The 23,424-nt window shown below is 44.7% G+C and overlaps 1 protein-coding gene across 1 annotated transcript in view; it reads left to right on the top strand.

The window, feature by feature from the left end:
* Positions 1-1,299: 1,299 nt before the first annotated feature.
* The window catches only part of PID1 (phosphotyrosine interaction domain containing 1), a 262,811-nt gene continuing 240,686 nt past the window's right edge, over positions 1,300-23,424 (top strand). Inside the window, exon 1 of the mRNA XM_007453260.1 lies at positions 1,300-1,540. Coding sequence (XP_007453322.1) covers positions 1,511-1,540 — 30 coding nt within the window. The 5' untranslated portion in view covers positions 1,300-1,510. The remainder of the gene's footprint in view (positions 1,541-23,424) is intronic.

Raw genomic sequence — 23,424 nt, 5'->3', positions numbered from 1 at the left:
GGAGCCTTGGGCTCCCCGCACAGATGGTGTGGTCCTCCCCCTCTAGCTCTTCCTTCTGTCCCTGAGCGTTTCCCACCACTTCTCCCACCCTCTTCATCAGCCTCCAGAATCAGCGTAGCCCCCCCATCCTGCCAAGCTCCCCCAACCTCCAGCCCCAGAACGTTGCCCTTTTCCCGCGGTGTTTCCATGGTCAGAGCAGTTAGAGTAGCAGGGTAAGAGCCCCAGCCTCCAAGTCATCTCGAAGCCACTCACTGGCTGTGTGACTTGAATGGTCACCTAGACTCCGCAAGCCTCATCTGTGTCGTCCAAATGGTGGGAATATTCATACTCACCTTGGCCAGATGTCAAGAGGGTGGGAGGAGCTGGGCTTTTTAGGAAAGGTAGTTATTTCACAGTGGCCCACACCACCCTCCATGCCTGGGAGCCCAGGGTGGCCCTTGGCTTATCTTTGGGTTCACAGAACTTCCTGAGGCACCTGGCAGATCTCAGGGTGGATGGAGGACGGGGGATCTTGTGCTGCCTTCCTCACCCAGGTATAGGAGCCCCAGTCCTCTGCCCCGCATGTCATGCTCACCTGGTCCATCTTTCCCTCTTAGCCCAGACATACCTCAAAGAAGCTCTCCTCTCCCTTTCTTCACCCCAAACCCCTGTTTTATTTTCTTGCCAAGATGTCTCACCACCTGACCTAGCGCCCTTTCAGGTGTTTCCTCTGTCACTGACTGTCTCCCCCAAGTAGAATGAAGCTCAGGAGAGGGGGAACATTCTCTTGTCTTCTGTTCTGTGCCACTGTATCCTCAGAATCCAGCACAGGGGCAGGAGCCTAATAGATGCTCAGTTAACTCCAGTGGAAGGAATGAATGGAATTCCGTGGCCCAGCACAGTGCCCGTCAAGACCCAGGCGAATCGGCGATCCCTGTTGACAGGAAGACTGAGACCCCAGAGGGCTATGGGCTCTGGCTTCAGGAAGCACCCCCTCTCCAGGCTCTTCCCTCGCCCAGACCCCATCCCACCCGGGGCTCCCCGGGGGAGCAGGGCCGCCGGTTCTGGCCTCCGCACACTCCCCTCGCCGGGATTCAGGGTCCCCCGCGGCCGGGATGCGGGCTCCTGGGCGGGCGGGGGCCGGCCCCGGGCATGCTCAGAGCGCGCAGGTCCGGGCGGCGGCGGCGGCGGGGGAGGAGGAGGGAGCGGTCGCCGCCGCCGCCGCCGCCGCCGCCGCCGTGCGCTTGTGGGCCCGGGCGGAGCTGCGCAGTCCTCTCGCAGCTGCGCCAGGACAGGCGGCTCGCGGCCGTGCCCACAAGTTGCCGGCAGCCGAGCGCCGCGCCGCCTCCCCCCGCTCACAGCCCCCCAGCGCCCACCCCGCGGCGGTCGCCGGCCCCGGAACGCACATCCCGCGGACGCCCACCCCAGATGTGAAGCGGCACCGCAGCCCCTTGCCCCCCAGCCCCTCGCCCCCCGGCGCCATCGACAGAGTCTCGCCAGCGTCTCCTCTGCCAGACCCCGCGGCTGGAAGATGTGGCAGCCGGCCACGGAGCGCCTGCAGGTAAGGGGCACCGGGTGACCGGGGGCCAGCCTGGAGCAGAAGGTGCTCGCACCGGAGGAGCAGAGGTGGCGCGTCTGACCACTGCCAAGGATTTGCCCAAAGCGATCGTGTGTGAACGCAAGGATTAGAACCTGATGCTGTCGGCTTAACCCAGCGCCGGGCACCCGGCCTGGGTGAGGGGGGTGGTGGTGGTGATGAAATTGACGAACGCATTGCTTCGGGCGGCGCAACTTTTGCCTTGGGGATTAGTTGCCTATAGGTATATATAACGTTGGACTTTCTGACCAGCAATTTTAGATTGTATTCCACTGACACAATTTACTGGTCTGGGGTTAGGAATTTTGTATCCAGATTTTTTTTTTCCTTTTCGTCTCCAGGAAAGACAGAACAAATGATTTGAGAAAGCATTCGTTTGCCAATATAATTTGGAAATATCAAGCTTGGTTTGGCTTGGTCATGGTATGCTGCTTATTCTATTTTATTTTCTCCTATTTGTTGGAGCTCTCCCTTCGTCTCCCCTGAACCCAAGCTCCCCTACATATTTGAAAATCAAAAGTTAAATTCAGCCAGGAATAGTTATGCCCTGGGTCATCCCATCAAAAGTTTTTCATTGCTGTCTACTGAAATGCCAAACTGCTTTAACTTTGGATTCTGAAGCCAGGGAGATGATATGGGAAGGCGGTCAAAGTGAGAAAGAGGGGTGTTTTCAGAGAGGAGCTCATTCAGTGACCCGGGACCCCGAAATCACCCTGACTGCAAGGTTTGATTGACTGCCTTCGCTGGAAAATATTCTCAGGAGGAAGGGCAGCCAGATAAAATCCACTGAATCCTGCAGTTAAACTTTGGGCAGGCTTAGAGCCACACTGTTTCATAGTAAACTTTGAAGAAATGTTTAAGTGGTAAAATACAGCACCGTTGGAAGCTGAACGCATCTGAAGACTTCGGACAGTGGAGGCCAGGAGCCTTCACTGGCTTTGGAGGTTTCTCAATGAAAATTCAAAGGGCCAAACACAGACTGTCTGTCTCTCAGATGCTAGGAGAGTCTAACCTTTGCCTGTGAGTTCTCATACTGAGGATTAACCTGCAGAGGGCATTGCTTTTAGCAGAAATAGATGCCTCACAACTGCTTCTGCAAGACCCCGCGGCTGGAAGATGTGGCAGCCGGCCACGGAGCGCCTGCAGGTAAGGGGCACCGGGTGACCGGGGGCCAGCCTGGAGCAGAAGGTGCTCGCACCGGAGGAGCAGAGGTGGCGCGTCTGACCACTGCCAAGGATTTGCCCAAAGCGATCGTGTGTGAACGCAAGGATTAGAACCTGATGCTGTCGGCTTAACCCAGCGCCGGGCACCCGGCCTGGGTGAGGGGGGTGGTGGTGGTGATGAAATTGACGAACGCATTGCTTCGGGCGGCGCAACTTTTGCCTTGGGGATTAGTTGCCTATAGGTATATATAACGTTGGACTTTCTGACCAGCAATTTTAGATTGTATTCCACTGACACAATTTACTGGTCTGGGGTTAGGAATTTTGTATCCAGATTTTTTTTTTCCTTTTCGTCTCCAGGAAAGACAGAACAAATGATTTGAGAAAGCATTCGTTTGCCAATATAATTTGGAAATATCAAGCTTGGTTTGGCTTGGTCATGGTATGCTGCTTATTCTATTTTATTTTCTCCTATTTGTTGGAGCTCTCCCTTCGTCTCCCCTGAACCCAAGCTCCCCTACATATTTGAAAATCAAAAGTTAAATTCAGCCAGGAATAGTTATGCCCTGGGTCATCCCATCAAAAGTTTTTCATTGCTGTCTACTGAAATGCCAAACTGCTTTAACTTTGGATTCTGAAGCCAGGGAGATGATATGGGAAGGCGGTCAAAGTGAGAAAGAGGGGTGTTTTCAGAGAGGAGCTCATTCAGTGACCCGGGACCCCGAAATCACCCTGACTGCAAGGTTTGATTGACTGCCTTCGCTGGAAAATATTCTCAGGAGGAAGGGCAGCCAGATAAAATCCACTGAATCCTGCAGTTAAACTTTGGGCAGGCTTAGAGCCACACTGTTTCATAGTAAACTTTGAAGAAATGTTTAAGTGGTAAAATACAGCACCGTTGGAAGCTGAACGCATCTGAAGACTTCGGACAGTGGAGGCCAGGAGCCTTCACTGGCTTTGGAGGTTTCTCAATGAAAATTCAAAGGGCCAAACACAGACTGTCTGTCTCTCAGATGCTAGGAGAGTCTAACCTTTGCCTGTGAGTTCTCATACTGAGGATTAACCTGCAGAGGGCATTGCTTTTAGCAGAAATAGATGCCTCACAACTGCTTTCCAAGCCTCCCTGGGCCTGCAGTCTGGGGGAGTGGGTTCACAGTAAGAGCCTGAGATACCAGGCCAATCCCCTGGGGTCTCAAACAGACTGAACAAGAAAAGAGATCTTTAGCCTTGAAGATAGGGAGGTGGATGACCAGCCTCCTAACTCTCTCCTTCTCTTATTAAGAGAGTCAATATTGGGCTCTGAATGATTGGCCAAAGGTGATGTAAATGTATTTCAGCCCTGGCATCAGTTACCAGTTGTACGTGTGCATTTTTCCTTCAGTTCAGGGTGGTGAATTTATTCTAAAGGAAGGAGTGACTGAGTGGGGGCGGAGGGCTTCCCATCCAAGTGAGGAGAGAAGCTCTTGGAGGTCCTTAGAGAGATGAGGTCAGAATTCCTGGGGGTGGCTTTTGTGGCCTGGGGATCCATGCCTCTGCAGAGTTTGTAGATTTTTGTCTCTTGAAGTTATTTCTACCGGCCTGTTTCATGTAGGGACTCCTGTGTGCTCCACAGCACGTGACCCTTGGCAGGAGCTAGCTCTGGCTGGCGTTCCGCATGGCGATCGTTCCTCGCTAGAAATGTCCTGGCTCTTCTGTGAAATGTACACATGTGCATTTGGCATGAGCCTGGTGTATTACAGTGTGCATTTGCAATGCATTTGTTTCATTTAGAAGTGTCAGATTGAAAGAGCAGGGGTTTTTGGCTTTTGAAAGCTCAAGTAAACATGCCTAGTCACTGACTAAAATCAAGTCACCATTGGAAGATACGTATCGACACAGGGCTTAACTTCATGCTGCCCTAATTTAAATTAGCAGCCAGACCTGGTTCTCTTTTAAAAGTATACCTCAAGCCTTGCAATTATAAAAGTGAGCCACATGGAGAAAAATCTTCGTATTCATGGCTTCTTCCCCAATAGCAGCTTAGCTCTTCTTTACAACACGATTTGTCTGTTTTTATTTTTTGCTTCTGGGGAAGGGAGCTGTTGAGTGTGACGTGGTGAGTGAGTTGCTTGTAATGATACTTTGTTTACATTCCTTGTGGTTATTTTTGTCACTTGGGCTCTGTTTGCTGTCTGGGATTTTTTCTTCCCTTTTTTGCCCTCAAGGCACCACTGTATAGGAACGTTGGTTTCTGATTCCTCAGTGAATGGGATGCTTCACATGCCCAGATGTTGTGGCCATGGAAATGGCAATGGAAAGCGTGTTGGATGGGGAAATAATGATGAATCCCAGTCTGTAACAGAGTCAAAGCCCCACCCTCCTTACACAAATCTGTTTAACTTTCTCATACCACCTCATTGTTTTTTTTCCTCATTCATTTTTATTTGTTTTTTTTTTTTTTTTTTTCTTGCGTTATGCGGGCCTCTCACTGTCGCGGCCTCTCCCATTTGTGGAGCACAGGCTCCGGACGCGCAGGCCCAGCGGCCATGGCTCACGGGCCCAGCCGCTCCGCGGCATGTGGGATCTTCCCGGATCGGGGCACGAACCCGTGTCCCCTGCATCGGCAGGCGGACTCTCAAGCACTGCGCCACCAGGGGAGCCCTCCTCATTCATTTTTAATGCAAACATTCTAACTTAGATGAGCTTGAGTGAAGAGAATGCTTCAAGGAAGTGTTCCCAGACCTTCCTAACAGGACTAAGGAGTCAATTTCTTGTACAAATACCTAGAAACAAAAGAGGTGAGGGAAGAAAAGGACATCTTTCCTTAACTGACTTTATTAGGTCCTCTTAGATGACTCCATTCAAAAGTTCTGTGGCCCAGGGAGGGAGTGTGGCTGAACTTTGTTTAGGCTAGACAGTCATCCTCTAACTAATGTGAGTCCAGTATGCAGCTCTCTTGCTCGGGAAATGGCATCTTTGGTCAGGGTGGATTATTGTTATCAAATCCCATTTCTTTGCCAAACGAACGAACGCTGATATTTTCTGATCTGAGGCTTTGCTGTTTGACCCAAATCCAGTACAGGCAAAGTGACCTGTTGCCCCTAGCAGGGCTGAGCTGGGGAATTTCTCATTCAGTCGCACAGACTGCGGCAAGTTCACCTGCCCCCCTGAATGTTAAAACTTCTGTTACATCCCACTCGAGCCCTCGCTGGGAGCTTCTGCCATTAAAAATATAGTAGGATCCACCCCAGCTTTTAAAATGGAATAAATATGAATTCTTCCCTTTTTACCTTCTCCTTTGCACAGCAGACTTTTTTCCTTAGAGGGACTCGGGAGAGTTATAAATTTTTTAAGAAGCAGATTTGAAACAGGCTTTTTTTTTCAGAAAAGTGAGAGGGGACTTTCCAGTAAAAAAGGCTAAGTATTGGTTTTTCAAAATAGAGATGAGATTACTTCTGGCCTCGGTATTTTACAGTTTGCATGGGTTGTGTGATTGACTTCATTGTTGGGCCGGGCAGAGGTGTTAGAAGTGACAGACTCATCGGCTCAGGAGTGTGGGCTCAGCCACGAGGAGCGTGCGTTTCCCCAGAACGTCTGTCTTCAGGGTGCTACCACATACATTTTTTGGAAGCCTGGAAAGGTGGAGAGCAGGAGAAAGATGACTGGAGACTGAGTCTGGAACAAAGGAGATCAATGCATCCTTGCCTGTCGTGTAGTTATTACAAGGACGAAATGGAGAGTGGTAGTAGAAAGGTATGGAAAAAAGTTCTAGCAAATTCTAATTGTGTAGTAGATCTATGTGTGACCATCTTCTCATGAGGCGTTCTATAAAGGTCCTAGTAATTTGCCTGTTTTTCCTGAAATTAAAATGTCTTCATGGCAGATCCAGAAAATACAGAACTTTTATCGATAAAGCTGGCTTTTGGCTTCTCAGCCTGGACCGTGTTTCCCCCTCGCCATTTTTTTTTTTTTTTTCCATTCACATTTTGGTCAATGGCTGTACCTTAGAACCTCCAAGAGGGTGAAATGAGGAAGGGTAGGGAGGAAACCAGATCCTGAAGAACCTTTCTTTTAGTTTCTTGTTAAACGTTTGGCTGATAAAAAGGTTTACATTTGTGACTAAATACTACTGGGTTGGCCAAAATGTTCATTGGGTTTTAAGTAAAAATAAAAGACATTTTTCATTTTCACCAAGAACCTTCTCGAACAACGTATTCATCGACCGAACGAACTTTTTGGCCAGCCCAATATTTGGAGATTGGAGGCCCTTCTTCCCAGCACCGTCTTGCCCTTTCTCTGCCTTTTGTCATATCGGGTGGACCTTGCCTTGGCCTGGAGCGTCGATTGTTCATGACTTATTTCTCTGTCATTACCCACTTCCACTTTTCCCCTGAGAAGGGAGATGGAAGAACCTTCTAAAAGATCAGCTAGAGACCATTAGACTGGGCCCATCAGGCAGAGAGAAAACCTTGGCAAATCTGACACTTTTCCTGGCAGACAAAATTGACAGGAGGAAAACAGAGCGAGGCAGATCATGACAACATCAGCTTTTGTGGAGCGCGTGCTGTGTGTGTGGCACGACGCTAAGGGGTTTTATTTGAATTATCTAGCTCATTTACCTTCCATAACTGCTTTTATCCCCTTGTTATAGATAAAGAAACTGAAAGCCAGAGAGTTTAAATGATCTGGCCAGGGTTGGGCAGCCAGACATGATCTGAGCTGGAATTCGAAGCAGGAGGTTTGCTCTGGATCCCCATCACCGCTTTTCTGTTATTTAGAAGGATGAGACAGCAGGATGATGTACACATGCGGGTGCTGTTGTTATTAATAAATAGAATGGCAACAGTGGTGGCCTCATGGGCTCTGAGAGGCTACTTTCATATCTCTTGTTGAAGCCGTGTGGTTGCCTGCGTGGACCAAGGGCTATCCTCTTTTTGATGGCCCAAATCTCTGGGGGAAGTAAACTGCTGTGTCGTCCTCAAGCTGAAATTCCCAAGTGCCATTTAAGAGTCTCTTAAGCTGGAGCACATGGCATTTATCCAGACTAGAGACCTTGAAACTGCAATAAAGACTGATCACGGCTGCAGTCGCTCCCCATTTAGGCCAAAAATGGGAGGAAGGGAGGGAGGAGGTCAGAGAGTTCAAGAGAGCAATTGCTTAGAAATGAGCAATAGCTGCTCTTACAGACACACAGGCTTCTCACTAAATCGATCCTACGTTTTGCTGTTCTTTTCAGCCCTCATAGTTGAGTAAGCACAAAGCATTGGGCCTTATCCTTCCTAAAGAAAACTTGGACTTGTCATTAATTTGAAGTCTCACAGAAGTAAAATGCTACCTTATATCATTGGGTCTTTCCTGGAGTTTTGACAAACTAGAGACCTTAAAAGCTGACAATAACCCCGATCACTTCTGCAGTCGTTCCCCATTTAGACCAAAACTGGGGGGGAAGGGAGGGAGGAGGTCGGAGAGTTCAAGAGCAAAATCTCTACTAAGTGACTTGCAAAATGCTAGTCTTGGGAAAAAAACTCTCTGTCCCTTGGTTACCCATTGCGTAATGTTGACTGTCCTGGGTTATCTTGGAGCATTAGGCAACGTTTTGCATTTTGTTTGATGTTCCAGATTATCTCTCTCTTCCCGCTTTCCCTTGCACTGACTTCATTCCACCATATGAAGTTGTCCCATAAATTGGATCCTGGAGCAGCTGACGCTGGACAGCCCCACAGCTATTGGCCATCAGGCTCTCTTGCACAGGGCTATTTTGACTCCTCGAATTAGCCGCAGTTTAGGGACTCGTTAGTGGTCAGCAAATAAAACCAGTCCAGAAGCACTCAATGGCTGCAGTGTGCTTTGCTCTGCCACCTTTAGGCACAAATCTAAATGGAGGCTTTATCTAAGGAGAGCAAGAAGAAATATTTGAGATATTTGTCCAAAGACCTCCTTAGAGTCTCGTGGAATTCGTTACTATCACTTTATGTTAACTTAAAAAAAAAAAAAAGGTTGTGATCCCAATTTAGCTGCTCTCCAGTGATAAAGCATCAGAATATTCACCAGGTTCAAACCTCAGGGCGAGAACTGGAATAGGATGGTGTCAAGGATAAAGCACAGGCTTGCTTTGTGCCTTTGGCATATTTCAATGCTACCAAAGTCACAGTAGGCTCTCTCACTTAGTACTGATGCCACTTGGTATTTGCTGAGATATTCCTTCCCAGTAAGACAGCCCAGGCCATCTCCTCCCCTCATGTGTTGTGACTGAGGTCTTAATTTGATAGAGGAGGTTTCAGTAGTAAGAAAAATACCACCTCCTTCTGTTCTTTGAAACCTGTGTATTAGTTGGGTCTTTTATTACTTGCACCCTTGGCTTTCCTAACTGACATGGCTACAAAGGGACCAAGAGTCAGATTCAGAGCCTGGTCTCTATGTCTTACTCATTGTTATGCGTTGAGCTGTTGCCCCCAACCCCCATCTCCCAGACACAGGTATGTCGAAATCCTAACCCTGGGACCTGTGAGTGTAGCCTTATTTGGAAATCCGGTCTGTGCAGATGTAATTGAGTGAAGGCGATGTCATACTGGATTAGGGTGAGCCCTAAACTCAATGACTAATGTCATTATAAGGAGAGATTTGAAGACACAGAGGAGACGCAGGGACGAGGGCCATGCAAAGATGGAGACAGAGTGTGGAGTTATGCTACCACAAGCCAAGGAAAGCCCAGCACGGCTGGCACCCACCCGAGGCTAAAAGAGTCAAGGAACGATTCCTCCCTAGAGCTTTTGGAGGGGAATGGCCCTACCAACATCATGGTTTTGGATTTCCAGCCTCCAGGATTGTCAGAGAGTACATTTCTGTGGTTTTAAACCACCCAGTCTGTGCTGATGTGTTATAGCAGCCCTAGGAAGCTAACACGCTAGTACATTCATGAAATCTGCTGCCTTTGTCTGTGTTCCATCAGTGTTCTTGCGAAGGCTAAGGTGTGCCTGACTTTCATATACTGGGACTAAATCAGTGTTTCTGCACGGCATGCTTTTTGTGCTGAGTGTGAATTTGTTTATGGTGGATTTGAAACAATGAAAACGGACCTTAAAGAACAATTAAATGCTGCTTCTTTCTCTCTCATCTACTTCTGGTCAACATCCTGGGAAAATGAAGCAAACACCGAGAGGAATGTGTGCCCTGTTGCCAAGGGAGAGCCTCTGGAAGTAAACGTGCCTCAAGAGATAGTTCACGCTGGTACTTAAAGTTATGGGCTGGGGTGCAGAAGACAGTCAATTCACGGAGGATCTCAGTGACCCTTCTCCAGACAGGCAGGACCGAGGGAGGCCCAGGGCTTTATTCTCAAACGATCTGGGCTGTCCGTCTCTGCAGGGTCCCGGGTAGCCAGCCTCTGGGATTTGCCTCTTCCCAGCAAGGACAACTGTAGATTGATGTTAGAATCCATTTCCAATCAACCTCCAGGACAGCTTCAGAGTATGTCTGGTTGATTATTCGTATCTGGTTGGATATTTTGTTTTGTTTTTGTTTTTCACTTGGTGACTGCCTAAGTTATTTTAATGAGGTATCCATGCCTATGCTGGAACTCACTTTTAAGATAAAATAAACGTCATTAGGAGTCACAGTACTCGCTTTTCTGGGCCAGCTCCTCTTTTTCATACAGTAGCCACGATGGCACAGACGTTACCAGTCCTGACGAGGGTAAGGAGCCTGGATCGCTGCACAGCTGCTCGTTGGATTTGCATTTCTTAGGGTGAAGAGTCACTCAAGTTTTGTTTTGTTTTTTTAAATTTATTTTATTACCGTATAGTTGTTTTGCAATGTTGTGTTAATTTCTGCTGTACAGCAAAGTGATTCAGTTATACATACATACACACACATACACACACACACACACACACACACACATTCTTTTTCATCATGGTTTATCGCAGGATACTGAGAGTCACTCAAGTTTTGAAAGGCTGCTTTACTTTCCACTCTCTTCCTCAGTAGGGAAGGATGCTGCACATGTGAAAGGGAGGGAGAGGTGCCAGGAGAAAGGGGCACCTTAATCGTTATCCTTTCTTAATAGTAGATCCACCCTAATCCTTTCATGACAAACCCTTCCCCACAGTTTCTGTGTAATTGTGGGTCTGGGGATAAACACGCAGATCCTGTAGCCCCTTCTGCCCACCGCATGCTTTGATGTCTTTACATCAGGAACTGGCTTTCCCTCAGGTGTGTACAGCATCCTGGTGTACAAGCCACCTATAATGCGGGACAGTAGACACTGCTGTTTACTTTCTGTGTCTTCTGAGGCTGTTCCCTAGGCACGGACCTGGGGGCTGCGGGACCGTGGTGCTGATGAGTGGCTATTGCTACTTTTTGTTTTGCTTTAGGTTTAACTGCTTGGGAGCTTAGTGTATTAGTTTCCCAGGGCTGCTCTAATGTAGTACCACAAGCTGGGTGGCTTAAGCAACAGAAATGTACTGTTTCATAGTTCAGGAGGATGGATGTCTCCAGTTAGGTTGCGTGAAGGGTCGATAGCTTCCAAGGGCCGTGAGGGAGCATCTTTTCCATGCCTCCCTCCCAGGTTCCAGTAGTTTGCTGCAAATCTTCGGCTTTCCTTGGCTTGTGGCAGCTTCACTCCAGCTGAAGCTTTGCATGGTGTTCTCCCCATGTGTTTTTCTCTGTGTCCAAATTTCCTTTCTTATAAGGACACCGGTCATATCGGATTAGGGGCCCACCCTAATCCAGTATGATCTCATTCTAACATAACTAATTGTATCTGCAGTGATCCTGTTTCCAAATAAGGTCACATTCTGAGGTACTAGGGGTTAGGACTTTTACATATGGAATTTCTGGGGACACAATTCAACCTATAATATTTAGTGTGGAATTTTTTGGGGGGGGGTTATCCTTCATGTACCAAAATATTTCTCCCTACTAGAACCAACCACCAAAAAACCCCACTTTTTTCCCAAGTGGTGGTACAGATGTGTAATGGAGTAGGGTGCACACCCTCTACATGGCCAAGTCATGGCTACTATTTTAGACTTGATTTGACTCAAAAATTACAAAATAATATCTGCTTAGGGTACCAAGAAGTTGATAATCTTGTTCATTCCCTCATTCTCAGTTCTGCCCATGAAGGAAACTCATGTGATCTGTCTGGTAGTTTTTTTCCCATAATTTTCCCTAGGTTTTTGCAAACACATACAAATATATAGATACATATTTAGGTTTTTCTCATTTGTTTAAATAATATAATCATTATATATATAAAACTCTGTAATTTTTTTCACTTTACAGAATGTTTCTTGGATCTCTCTTCTGGTCAGTACATGTAGCCCCAACTCATTCCTTTTACTCCCTACATAAAATTTTGTGGTGGAGCTGGGCTGTAATTTATTCAGTCCTTCCTGTATCAGGGAATGTTTGGGTTGTACCTATTTTTTGTTGTTGTTGTTTTCCTCCCGTAAATAATACTGTTATAAGGATCTGCACACTATCATTGCGCTTGTATTTCTTTAGATGGAACTGATAAAATTGGAGTTGCTGAATCAAAGAGGATGCATGGTTTAAATTTTAGCAGCTGTCAGCGAGGCCCCTTTCTGAGAGTTCTTCTCTTTGATCAGAAGTGAATGTGATTTTGACAAAAGTGTAAAGAAATAGTGTGCTGGAGAAAGGATAGTCTTTTCAACAAAACGATGCGGAAGCAATCCATATGCAAATCAGCAAAATCAATAACATCAACAACAACCCCAAAACTTCAGTCTGTACCTCATACATACTCTACACAAAAATTCACCTAAAATGAATCATAGACCCAGGTGCACCATAAAACCATAAAACCTCTAGACAGAAACAGCAGAAAATCTTTGTATGCATCTGTGTAAACATTACTGCAGTCAAGGTAATGAACAGATCCACTACACCCGAAAGTTTCTTTGGGTTGGGCAAAGATTTCCTAGAACAATAACAAAAACACATTGAATAAAAGAAAACTTGGGTAAAGTGGACTTCACCAAAATTCTGCTCTTTAAAGAGCAGGAAATTTCTGCTCTTTAAAGATATTTATAAGAGAATGAAAAGAAGACACAGACTGGGAGAAAATACTTGCAAATCATATATTTATAATAAAGGGCTTGTATCCAGGATATATAAAGAACTCTGAAAACTCAATACTGTAACAAGATAAACAACCCAATTAAAGAAAATGAGCAAATGATTTGAACAAAAAAGTTATATGGATAGGAAATCAACACATGAAAAGACATCATTAATCATTAGGAAAATGCAAATTAAAAGCACAATGAGATAACACTGCCCAACTATAGAACAGCTAAAATTAAAAAGGCTTCAACGTACCAATTGTTGGCAAGGACGTCGAGCAACCGGACCTCTCATGCACTGCTGGTGGGGATGTAAAATGACTGAAATCAGAATTACAGCTGCCTGAGCCTGGGGTGGGAGGAACTTTTGGGGGTGATGGATGTGTTCAGCGTCTTGATTATGGTGATGGGTTTCATGGGCTTGTACATATGTCAAAACTTACAAACTTGTGCAGTGTACTACACGTCATTTATACCTAAAGCTGTTAAAGTGCACGTGAAATTTTCACTGTATGCCAGGCACAGTGCCAGGTGTTGGGGAACTAAACAATAATACTAGTTTCTGCTCTCACTTCTGTGAATTCTCTGTAGTTTTTGTTTTCTTTTAACTGGATATTAAAATTCTAGCCCAGAATGTAAATAATGAACTCTGTATTTTTCTTAGAGTTCCATTCTCTCCTTTTCAAACATTTCTTTGTTTACTTCCTGAAATGACATTTGCCATCCATCTCAGTTTGCCCAAGGATCTGAGAGAAACTAGTAGTTGAGCAAGAGAAGAAATCCAGACCAAAGGATGGAACGTTCAAGCTGATGCCTTGGTGGATCTTCCTCATTCAGGATGGCCCCTTTATCCTCCATCCTCCCAGGGACGCATTTCTCACTTCTTTCTAACATGATGGTTTTCCAGCTGACTTTTCCAGCTGCCCCAGTCCTCTGGGCCCTTTTTAGCCCTGTATCTTAGCATCTGATTCCTCCCCTAGTGTCCAGTAGACTCAGGAGATTTTGCTATCGAAAGGGTGAATTTCTGGTATTGTGACCCCTGCAGCTGGTCGGGCCACCTGCCTGCCATTCTTCCTCCTGTGATAGGAAACACAGAGAGAATACATTCTGCAAAACCATTTGTGGGTCTTGAGTCTAGTTTGCGGACGTAATATGCCTAGCAAATATAGGGTCTGGATTTCTTATGGAACAATTCTTTTTCTCAAGAAGATAGCAACTAAAACATTTTAGATAAGATGCAACAACTTTACCAATGGCCATTGAACTTTAGTAAAAAGCTATTGAGAAGCATATGAAAATCACTTTAGTTTAGAAAACATTCTTCCCCTCAGGGAGGAAAATTTGAGGAATTTGATTTCATCTCTTTTAAAGGTCAAGGAATAGAAGCCTTTGTTTAATAAATATATAATGAGATCATGTGGCCTCTTGTCCAATCTGAGGTCCTGCTGAGGTGTTGGAGCGCTATTAATAACTAATGAGAACAGCAGGCATGACCTGTGAGTCCGTCTCCTGGCAAACCAGAATGTGTGGTCACTCCTGAGTGTGGCACATAAAATGCTAGACTTCTGTTCCTCTGTTTACTTTGGGGGTGAAGGAAAGAAATGAAATGGGTTGAGGTGAGGGATGGCAGATGGGTGAGAAAGTCAAGCAGAGGGGAGACTGGGGAGCTGAGGGGGTAAAGGATGGGCAGACACCAAACGAGGAAGAAAGGGAAGGGTCGGGAGTGAGCACCATGCCTGGCATGTCTGCGTGTGCCACAGAGGTTAGCTGTCTGTCACACCTTCAATGCAGCTGTCGGCTTTGATACATTATTCCTTTGAGCAAAGGCATCAGATGCTCACGCCTGCTCAGTGATGCCGAATGTTTTGGTGGATTATCTGGCTTTCTTGGGAAAACAGTTCTTTTCAGATGAAGAGCCTGGAAAGTTTGAGGGGAAAAAAAGGTAGATCCAAAACCACAGGGGTGAGCAGTAAGGGAGAAATGGGAGGCGATGGGAGAATAAGGTTGTCCCTCGGTATCTGAGGGGGCGTTTGTTCCAGGACCCCCGCGGGTACTAAAATCCGTGGATGCTCAAGTCCCTTATATAAAATGATGCAGTTGGCCCTGCGTGTCTGTGGATGCTGAACCCGCAGATACGGATGGTGACTGTATTTCTTTAGGGTACAGATCAGGCTGCCTGTGGCCCCTACAAGCTACTGAATAGTGGAAAGACCGTGGGATTTTTAATCACCCACGGATCCAAATCTTGGCTGCTTCATTTATTGGGGCTTACCTCAGGGCCTCTGATTTATATTTTTTTCAACTTTAAGATGGGGATAATAACATTTAGCTCCTGACTGTCAGTTAAAATGTGGGATACATGGTATCTGGCACGTTATTGGGAGCTGGTAAATACTAATTTCTTCCCCTACTTCAGATCCAAGAGTGAACTAGGAATAGCAGTGTAGCATTTTGGAACCAAGCAGATAAGTTTTGTGTTTCCCAAAGTCTGTTCCATGAAGCACAGGCTCAGCGAGCTGCTCTTATGAGTCTTTTGCCACAAGGAGTTCAGTCTTTGGGTAGGTTTGGGAAGCACCAGGTGAGGCACAGGACTTCCTGTAGCCTCTCAGATGCCAGTGCCCTGTGAATTTCCACAGGAGGGGAGAAGATAATCCCTGTATAAAGGCGCACCCACTATCCAGGGCACTTCAATATACAACCTGAACTTAAAGTTGACACACTGTGGGCCTGAGGTTTGGCTCTAGCTTACAAAAATGTTTCCTTTGGCCCCTTCAGTGTATATAAAAACATCACGAATTAGTCTCCAGGATTGAAAAATTAGAGGAATTTATAAAGAAAGCTGGTCTTTCTGATTCTCTCAAAAACGCGGACAGTCCAACCACCGTGGGCCCAGGTTCTCCCATAGCGATCGCTGACCAGACGCTGCTCCATTGGGGTCGGGTGTGGCCTCCAGCTCCACCCAGGCCTTACGGAGCACATCTCACTTATCACATTGCCTGCTGCACCCTGCAGGTACTGGGGTTGGGGACCCCGATCCAGCTTGGCAACTTCATTTGGCTGGTGAGAGAATTGAATGCCAAGTTCACGTTCTGTTGGAATCAGGACCAGATCCTTGGTCTCATGACTCTTTTTTTAAAAAATTATTATTAATTTATTTATTTTTGGCTGCATTGGGTCTTCGTTGCTGCTGCGCGGGCTTTCTTCAGTTGCGTTGAGCGGGGGCTACTCTTCGTTGCGGTGCGCGGGCTGCTCATTGCGGTGTCTTCTCTTGTTGCGGAGCACGGGGCCCTAGGTGCGTGGGCTTCAGTAGTTGCAGCACGTGGGCTCAGTAGTTGTGGCGCACGGGCTTAGTTACTCCATGGTATGTGGGATCTTCCTGGACCAGGGCTCGAACCCGTGTCCCCTGCATTGGCAGGCGGATTCTTAACCACTGCACCACCAGGGAAGTCCCAGTCTCCTGACTCTTAAAGGCCAATGTGATAAACAATTGTGTGACTAAGTTTATTTGTTTAGCACCGTCCATAGTTCTCCCGGCACCACTCTGGGAGCCCACCCTCAGCTCCAGAAGTGGGGTTCCTCCTCCCATTTTCTGCCCTTTAGCACATTGTTGGTAGGGGGGGGCCTCCGGGCAGAACCAGTCACCTGGTTCCTACATCTCCCACACCAGGTAACTAAAATTCCTCACTGTTATGGTATTGGCTCTTTGGGAGCATTTTTACTGCCAAACATTGGAACAGATTGCTTCCAAAAAAGGGGGTACGTTTAGAGGGCAGAGAGTAGTTTTAAATTGAATGGATCTCCACCTTTTCGCCACAGGTTATCAACCTATGAAGAACCATTCAAATGCTGTTTTAGGAAACCCAAACTGAAAGACATCTGTAAGGGTGGCAGTACCTTTATAATTAAGAATCCCCATTTCACCAAAAACACACCCCAAAGCACCTTGCAAGTGTTTTCTGATCATCCTGGGGGCAGATCTGCTGCTGCTTTCATTTACCTTCCCAGGTTGCCACTGTTCTACTTAACTCTGCCCATTTCCTGCAGCATTAGGGGATTCTGATTATTTTTGGTATTAAAAGTACTTGGAATTAACTCAGACAGTGGCTTGAGCTTTAAAACAATGAATTAGACTCCCAACCTTCAACCATCTTCTCGGTTCATTGAAAGCACAAGTGCTGAGCACTTCCTGCTTCCTTAGTTTTCGATCATTCCTCTGGGTTAGGCTCTCTAACTATAGGTTTGAGACAGTTCCCTATTGATCTTCCAGTAAAGGTTTATGAACTTTATTGATAACTATCCTAAAAATTATTGCACACTCTAATCAGACCCAGAGTTAGAACTGTCTATCATCTATCTATGTATCTGTCTATCTATCTATCTATCTATCCTTCTAATTTAATCTATTCTAATTGAATCTAGCAAAAAAGGAAAGGGATGATTCTGGCTGCAGAATACGAAAGTCCTGGTCAATCTACAAGCTCAGAAAATATAATTACACCTTAAATACTTACAGAGTTATGAAAAGCTTGACTTTTGGTCAGGAAGGAAAAAACTCAAATGCTTTTGAGGTACTTTTCAATAAAAGATAGTTATGCCTTTGAAACGTTAAAATAAGACTGAAGTAAAACTCTTCAAATACTAGTCATATCATGAAGGGAGAGATTTAGTTGTACTTGAAAACCTAGGCTAAGGACAGGTGCTACCACTGAGCCTAAAACTCCTAGCTCTGAGCTTCCTGGCAGCCTAAGTAAGAAGAGAAACATAATGAGTTATCTGGCCCTCATTACCTAATAGAAGAATAGGATGTACATCAGCTCATCTGCAGCCCCAGACATTTTCCTAAATTGAAGACCCTGGAAATTACGTGTGGGACGTCATAACACCGACTATTGGGCAATAACATTATTTGTAGTTTTTGCCAAAGTTGTCCTTAGAAGTTGAAAAAATAAACAGTTTGGTAGGAATGCTAAGACTGTTTATGTAGAAGTGGACAACTGTGTTTTTTTCTGCCCGTCTTCATTTCCCATGTTCTGCAAACAGCACCCCGATTTTGCTTTTGGGAACTGTTCTTCCCCTGGTCCAGTGGGGGACCTCATCCAGAGGGGCCTGGAAATCAATGTGCCCTCCTTTAGCTGTGGGGTCGATGTGTACCCCAAATGTCTAGATTAGTCAGACAGTTTCTCCCAAAAGTGGGAATCCTGAGCAGGGTGGCAGAAAGGCTGAAAGTAGCCAAAACCTGGTAATTCTACTCACCGTGATCTGTAGAAACTCTGTAGTCCTCCTGCATGGACCCTGAGAGCAACTTGATACCTGTCCTTTCTGAGCTTGGTCCTTCTATCCTCCTTTTAATCCAGTGTCACTTCAATTATTTATTTATTTATTTATTTTTCTGCCTCCACGAGCCAGAGTTGGTACCAATTGCTTGTAACTACTAAACTCTGACTGATATACAGGTAGATTTTTTTTTGTTGGAACCGATTAACATTCAGTCTTCAAATTCTGTTTCACAGAAGGTGATATGTAGAACAGAACGTATGTGTGGAGGAAAGTGAGGGAGCCATGCTTGAAGCATCTCCAGGATACCAACCAGAACCCCGGGGATGCACATATGCCCCTTCTTATGGGTACACCTTCTTTGTAAAACTTGTACATGCTTACTAAAGAACGGATGCAAATATTCCCCCCACCCCGGAATTTCTTACGCATATACCCTTACTTTAGTAAGTGCCACTGAACAAAAATAATCCTAATTGTCCTATAGTCCTGGCCCACAGCTTCCAAGTTCTGGCCTATCACTGGAGAAAGATTTCTGTCTTCGTTGTTTATAAGGGTGTAGCCCTGCTATTGGCATCTGCTACAAATCTTAAGGTTTTTATAACTTGGATGTCATTTTCACCTTCCTGCCAAATCTCTGCACTGAAAAAGCAGAGCGTCATGTTAAGTAATGATGCTTTTACTGCATCCAAAACAAATGAAGTATTTTGGTACACATAGTCAATTGAATCCCTCTTGTCTCTTGTCTCCGGAGCCTGGGGTAGAAATGGTGTCGGGGACACAAACAGCTGTTTTGGCCAAAATAGCTGAAAAGACAGGGTCTCAGGCTGTCTGAGCCTCAGTTCTTGAGAAACATTTGTAATTATTGGTTAAAAATGTGAATGGCTCTGTAAGTTCACTCTAGGACAATGTGGATTCTTGAGCCCAGAAAGTTAAATACCTACAAGTTTGGCAGTCTTGACCTTCTGGGTAGAGAATGCAGTTCCCTAGTTTTCAAGACCTGCTTTGCCACTTTGATTTAATACAAGGCGGAAATCTTCAAAACAAAGTTCTCTGGATGCAGGAAAAGTTCATCTGGCATCAGTTAGCTTGGGCATCTCCCGCCCCCTTCCCCACCCCACCCCCCTTGTCTTTTCTCTAGAAGCTCGATGCTTTGTAGAAAATGAATGGCTTTGCAAAAGTGCAAATTTGGGAGAGTGTTGTACAACCAAAGAAAATTCAAATCAGCATTCCCCCTGTGGGAATCCTCTTGGGGAAATTGAAATTATATTTAAATATTCATTAAACAGCCAATATCTGTTTTAGGATGTTGACAGACTGTCTGAATGGTACAGCTCAATGGTTTTCTGGAAGTTGAGCGGTCTAGAGAATGAAGAATACAGAGTCTAAAAAGCCTGCTAATTGATGTGTCCTGCTCTCTGCTGTGTTAATGGTAAATAGCACAGGCTCAAGGCTGATTTCTTTACTCCTTGGCCCAGAGAACTGGCCTTTTTCTTCATAATGTAGTTGAATGCCCTTGTTGAACAGAGGCTGACCCGGGAGATATGTGTGTGCTCTGAACAGGAGGGCCTGTGTGCTGGCAGGGTACCTACGAGCAGGGCAAGCGTTCAATGAAAACTTGGAGGGAGTCTTTTGGAAATAAAACTTAATTTGCAGGGACCTCAACTTTACACATGAGGTAGGCTTGCTCTGCGATTTGGGGCCACATCTGTGTTTTCTCTCTTTTTTTTTTGAGCCTCTTCCTTTCTTGCTTCTCTCTTCCTCCTTTCCTCACAATTAATGGAGTGGAGTTCTTTCCATTCCTGAATTTCTTCGAACTCTCTGGCTAACTGCTGAGTCTTTAGACACTTTTTATAGCTTTCCCAAGGGGTGATCATCACCTCTCTTTTCTCCCATCTTCCTGTTTCAGTGACTGTAGGCTCCTGATGAGCTGAAAGTCACAGCTAAATTGGACAAAAACAAATTTGGCTGTGGCTCAAAGCCATTGCTTATTTGGAGGGATTTTCTTTCTTTTTTTCTTAACTTTCTTTCTTTTTTGGCTTATGGTTAAGAGGGTATTATCTTTGCATTGGATAGTCATCAAACTCATTTCTTGGATTGCGGAGAAAGACAACAAATGGATTCATTTTGATCTGAGGACTGGGAAGAAATTGATATATTGTTGATTTCTTGTAAAATGCACTAAGAAGTCTATCTTGGAACTGAGCAGATGCCTGCTTTTGTCATGTTAAAGGACTGAGGCTATTTATCTTTTTAATTTCAATTATTGGCCCCTCTAGATAGGAAATTGAAGCTTGATTTGAAGCTGTTAATGCATCATGGTAAATAAAAATGTGTGCTAGGGAAAATTATTCTTCATCTCTCACATTTCTGTGGGCATGTCAGACTCAGGAGAATTTTTATGTAGCATAACAATTTCTTAAGTGTTAGCATGTTTTTTTAACTTCACATTATAAATAGGAGCAGAAGTCTGCTTCAGAAATTCAAAACTAGATTAAGGTTGGCCAAGGCAGAAGACAAAGCCATGGCTCTGTTACAGCTCACATCCTTGGGGTTCTGGGTAGCCGACTGACAGTGGAATAGACTCAACTAAAATGCTCTTACTATGGATGAATACTTCTTGATCTGTGGACCTTGGAACTCAAGAGGGTCATGGAATTATTTTAAGATGTCTATGAACCTGATGTGCATTTGCTATAGACTCCAAAAATATACCTTGCCAAAAATCAACTACTTTTCCAATCCTATGTGCTTTATTTAAAGAAATACTTATTTGAAATCATTATTGGTTCATAGTGGCTCTTGGACTTTATGCACCTTTTCCATTAGTGGGTACCAAACTCCTCTGTGTGAGTCAGCAGCATTTTGGATTTAAAGAAGATTGTGACACTTGAAAGAGTCAAGCACTGTAGATTTCATGAATGCCCAATATGCGGGAAGAATACCCTGACTGGCTGAGACTTGTCACAGTGCTTCTCTGCATGTCCCTTTCTTACAGGCTTTACTTTCAGCAAGTGTTTTATTGACCTTTTATTCTTGGGTGAGGGAGCTGCATTAATTTCTAAGGTGGGTCTAAAAAGTGGTCCTGTGCTCAAGAAGGTTGCAACCAGTTAAATACTAAGTTATCATCATGGGGGAGACTTCCAGCCTAAGATGCTGTGAAAGGCAAAAGATGAGGGCCTTTGTAACCTGTCCCTTTTTATTTGAAACACGAATGCTTTCCCTCAAGTCCTACCCAGGAGGATTCTAATATCTCAGGGATGGGGACTGTGGCACATGCTTGCCCGTTGCTTGGGAGAGCAGATATTTTCACTGGGCACTTTGCCCTGAACTGGGTTGGGGTTCTGTTACTATGGCCAGAGGGAATTAGGGCAGGCGATGCACCATTCCTACCACAGGTGCTAAATTTAAAGTAATAGCAGATGTGGACGATATGGTATCCCCAGATTCTGTTCCTTTTTAAATTTTCCTTAGAGCCTTCGTGCTTTTCCTCCCCGTGGTTTGGATTAATCATACTGAAATTGACATAGTCCTCTGATTTCAACAGTCAGTCGATGCTCGTCTAATCTGGTATCAGATGGTTTTCTAGCCCATCTTTCAATAAAAGTCCAATGGCATGTGTTGAGAATTACAAGAGTACTAAGAAAGGACGACTTTCTTTGTGATTAAAATAAAAATCGCATCTGAGGGTTTCGAAATTTAAGTTTTATGTTTGTTTGGGAAGATGCTATTTGGCTAATTTCTTATTTGGGAAAATGTCATTTGGTCAGTATTGCATATCCTTTTTTCCTCCTCTGTCTACACGTTGGATGTGAAAAAAATTGTATGGAATGAGGCAAAATGAACTAAAGTGTTAGTGATTAGACAGAACCTTTTCTTCCTTCCCTTGTGTGGTTGGTGCTTGTAAAGAAGCATCCTTATCAGTTGCTAAGGAGCTGCTTTGATTCTTTGGTTCAAGTCATGTACCATCTTCATCTGTCTCCACATCTTTTAACGTGCTGTGGACTATTTTCCACACTTTTGTGTGTTTTGATATCTGATGCCTTTACTAATGTTGTTTCCTTAGTTTGAAATATCCTTCTGCATCACCTTCATGCCCTGCCTGGGAGATTACACTCCTCCCGTACAGATGAGACTGTCTCTCTTCTGCTTTTCCTGATGTCCGGTTGCAATGAATCATCCCTTTCTTTTGGATGTCCACAGTTTGTTCTTATGTCTCACTTATACCCCTTACCTCATTCTAGTTTTTCTTTTTATTAGAATTATTGGTGTATTTCCATCTCCTAAAAGCCTCTCAGCCTTAGAGGTTAGGGACCAGGTCTTTGTTCCTCGTTGTATGTCTGATTGCACCTGGCATAATGCTTGGGATGTAAATCTGAGAACATGATACAAGCCCAATAAGTATATTTATTGAACAGTGTTTCAGTGAATTACTGGTATTTTACAATTTGTTTGCCATTTCTCTTAGTTTCTGTGGAAGGAGAATAGAGAGGTAGAATGGTATGCATGCCGTTGTAAGTTGGGGAGGATGGTAAGAGTAGAGCTTGACTTTTGTATTGAAAGAAGGAGGGAGGTAGGGAGCAAGGGTGGGGGGGGCGAGAGAGAGAGAGAGAGAGAGAGAGAGAGAGAGAGGGAGGGAGAGAGAGAGGCTTTCTTATATTTCTCTTTACAGCCAGCTATTAATGGGGAAGCACACAACTGTGTGCCTATATTAAGCTCTTTGGAAAATGTCCTGATCTCCTTGACATTTAAGTCAACATATCATACATTGTATCTATTTTGTACATAAATTATTGCCTGCTTACTTGCTTATATTCGGGATATTATCTTTGTTATATTTAATCTCTGGAATGTAAGAGATGTCAACAGTCAGGGCTATTTATAATAAATGATAATTAGTTGAAAATATAAAGTGTAGAAACTGCCTTGTTTAGAATTACTTCTGTTTCTTGGTCATTGATTATAGTGGAGTTTTAGATGGGGGAATTCTGCAGCTTGCTTTTCCTTATGGAAGATACAACGAACTCCAGTTGGGCATATCATCAAGAAATCTGGAGGCCTCCAGGATTGCTAAATACATTATTTGTTGTGATAGATAGGAAGTTCTCAAAAAAAAAAAAAAAAAAAGGAAGTTCTAAAAAAAAAAAAAAAAAAAGAAAAAAGATATTTCCAAAGGATACAGAAGCACAGAATCCAGCTTGGCTTCCATTGGCCAAATACAGTACATGTTGAGCCTCAAAATAAATAACTATTGTCGTGGATCATATCCCTAAATAAAATTAGAATCTATGAGGGCATACTGATGCAAACAAACAAATAAATAAATAGGTGAGGAAGCTTCCTTAAA

Source organism: Lipotes vexillifer, unplaced genomic scaffold (genome assembly GCF_000442215.2).
Source record: "Lipotes vexillifer unplaced genomic scaffold, Lipotes_vexillifer_v1.1 scaffold471, whole genome shotgun sequence".
Lineage (NCBI taxonomy): Eukaryota > Metazoa > Chordata > Mammalia > Artiodactyla > Lipotidae > Lipotes > Lipotes vexillifer.
Note: the sequence above shows the minus strand (reverse complement) of the source record. Positions and strands in the feature narration are given on the sequence as shown.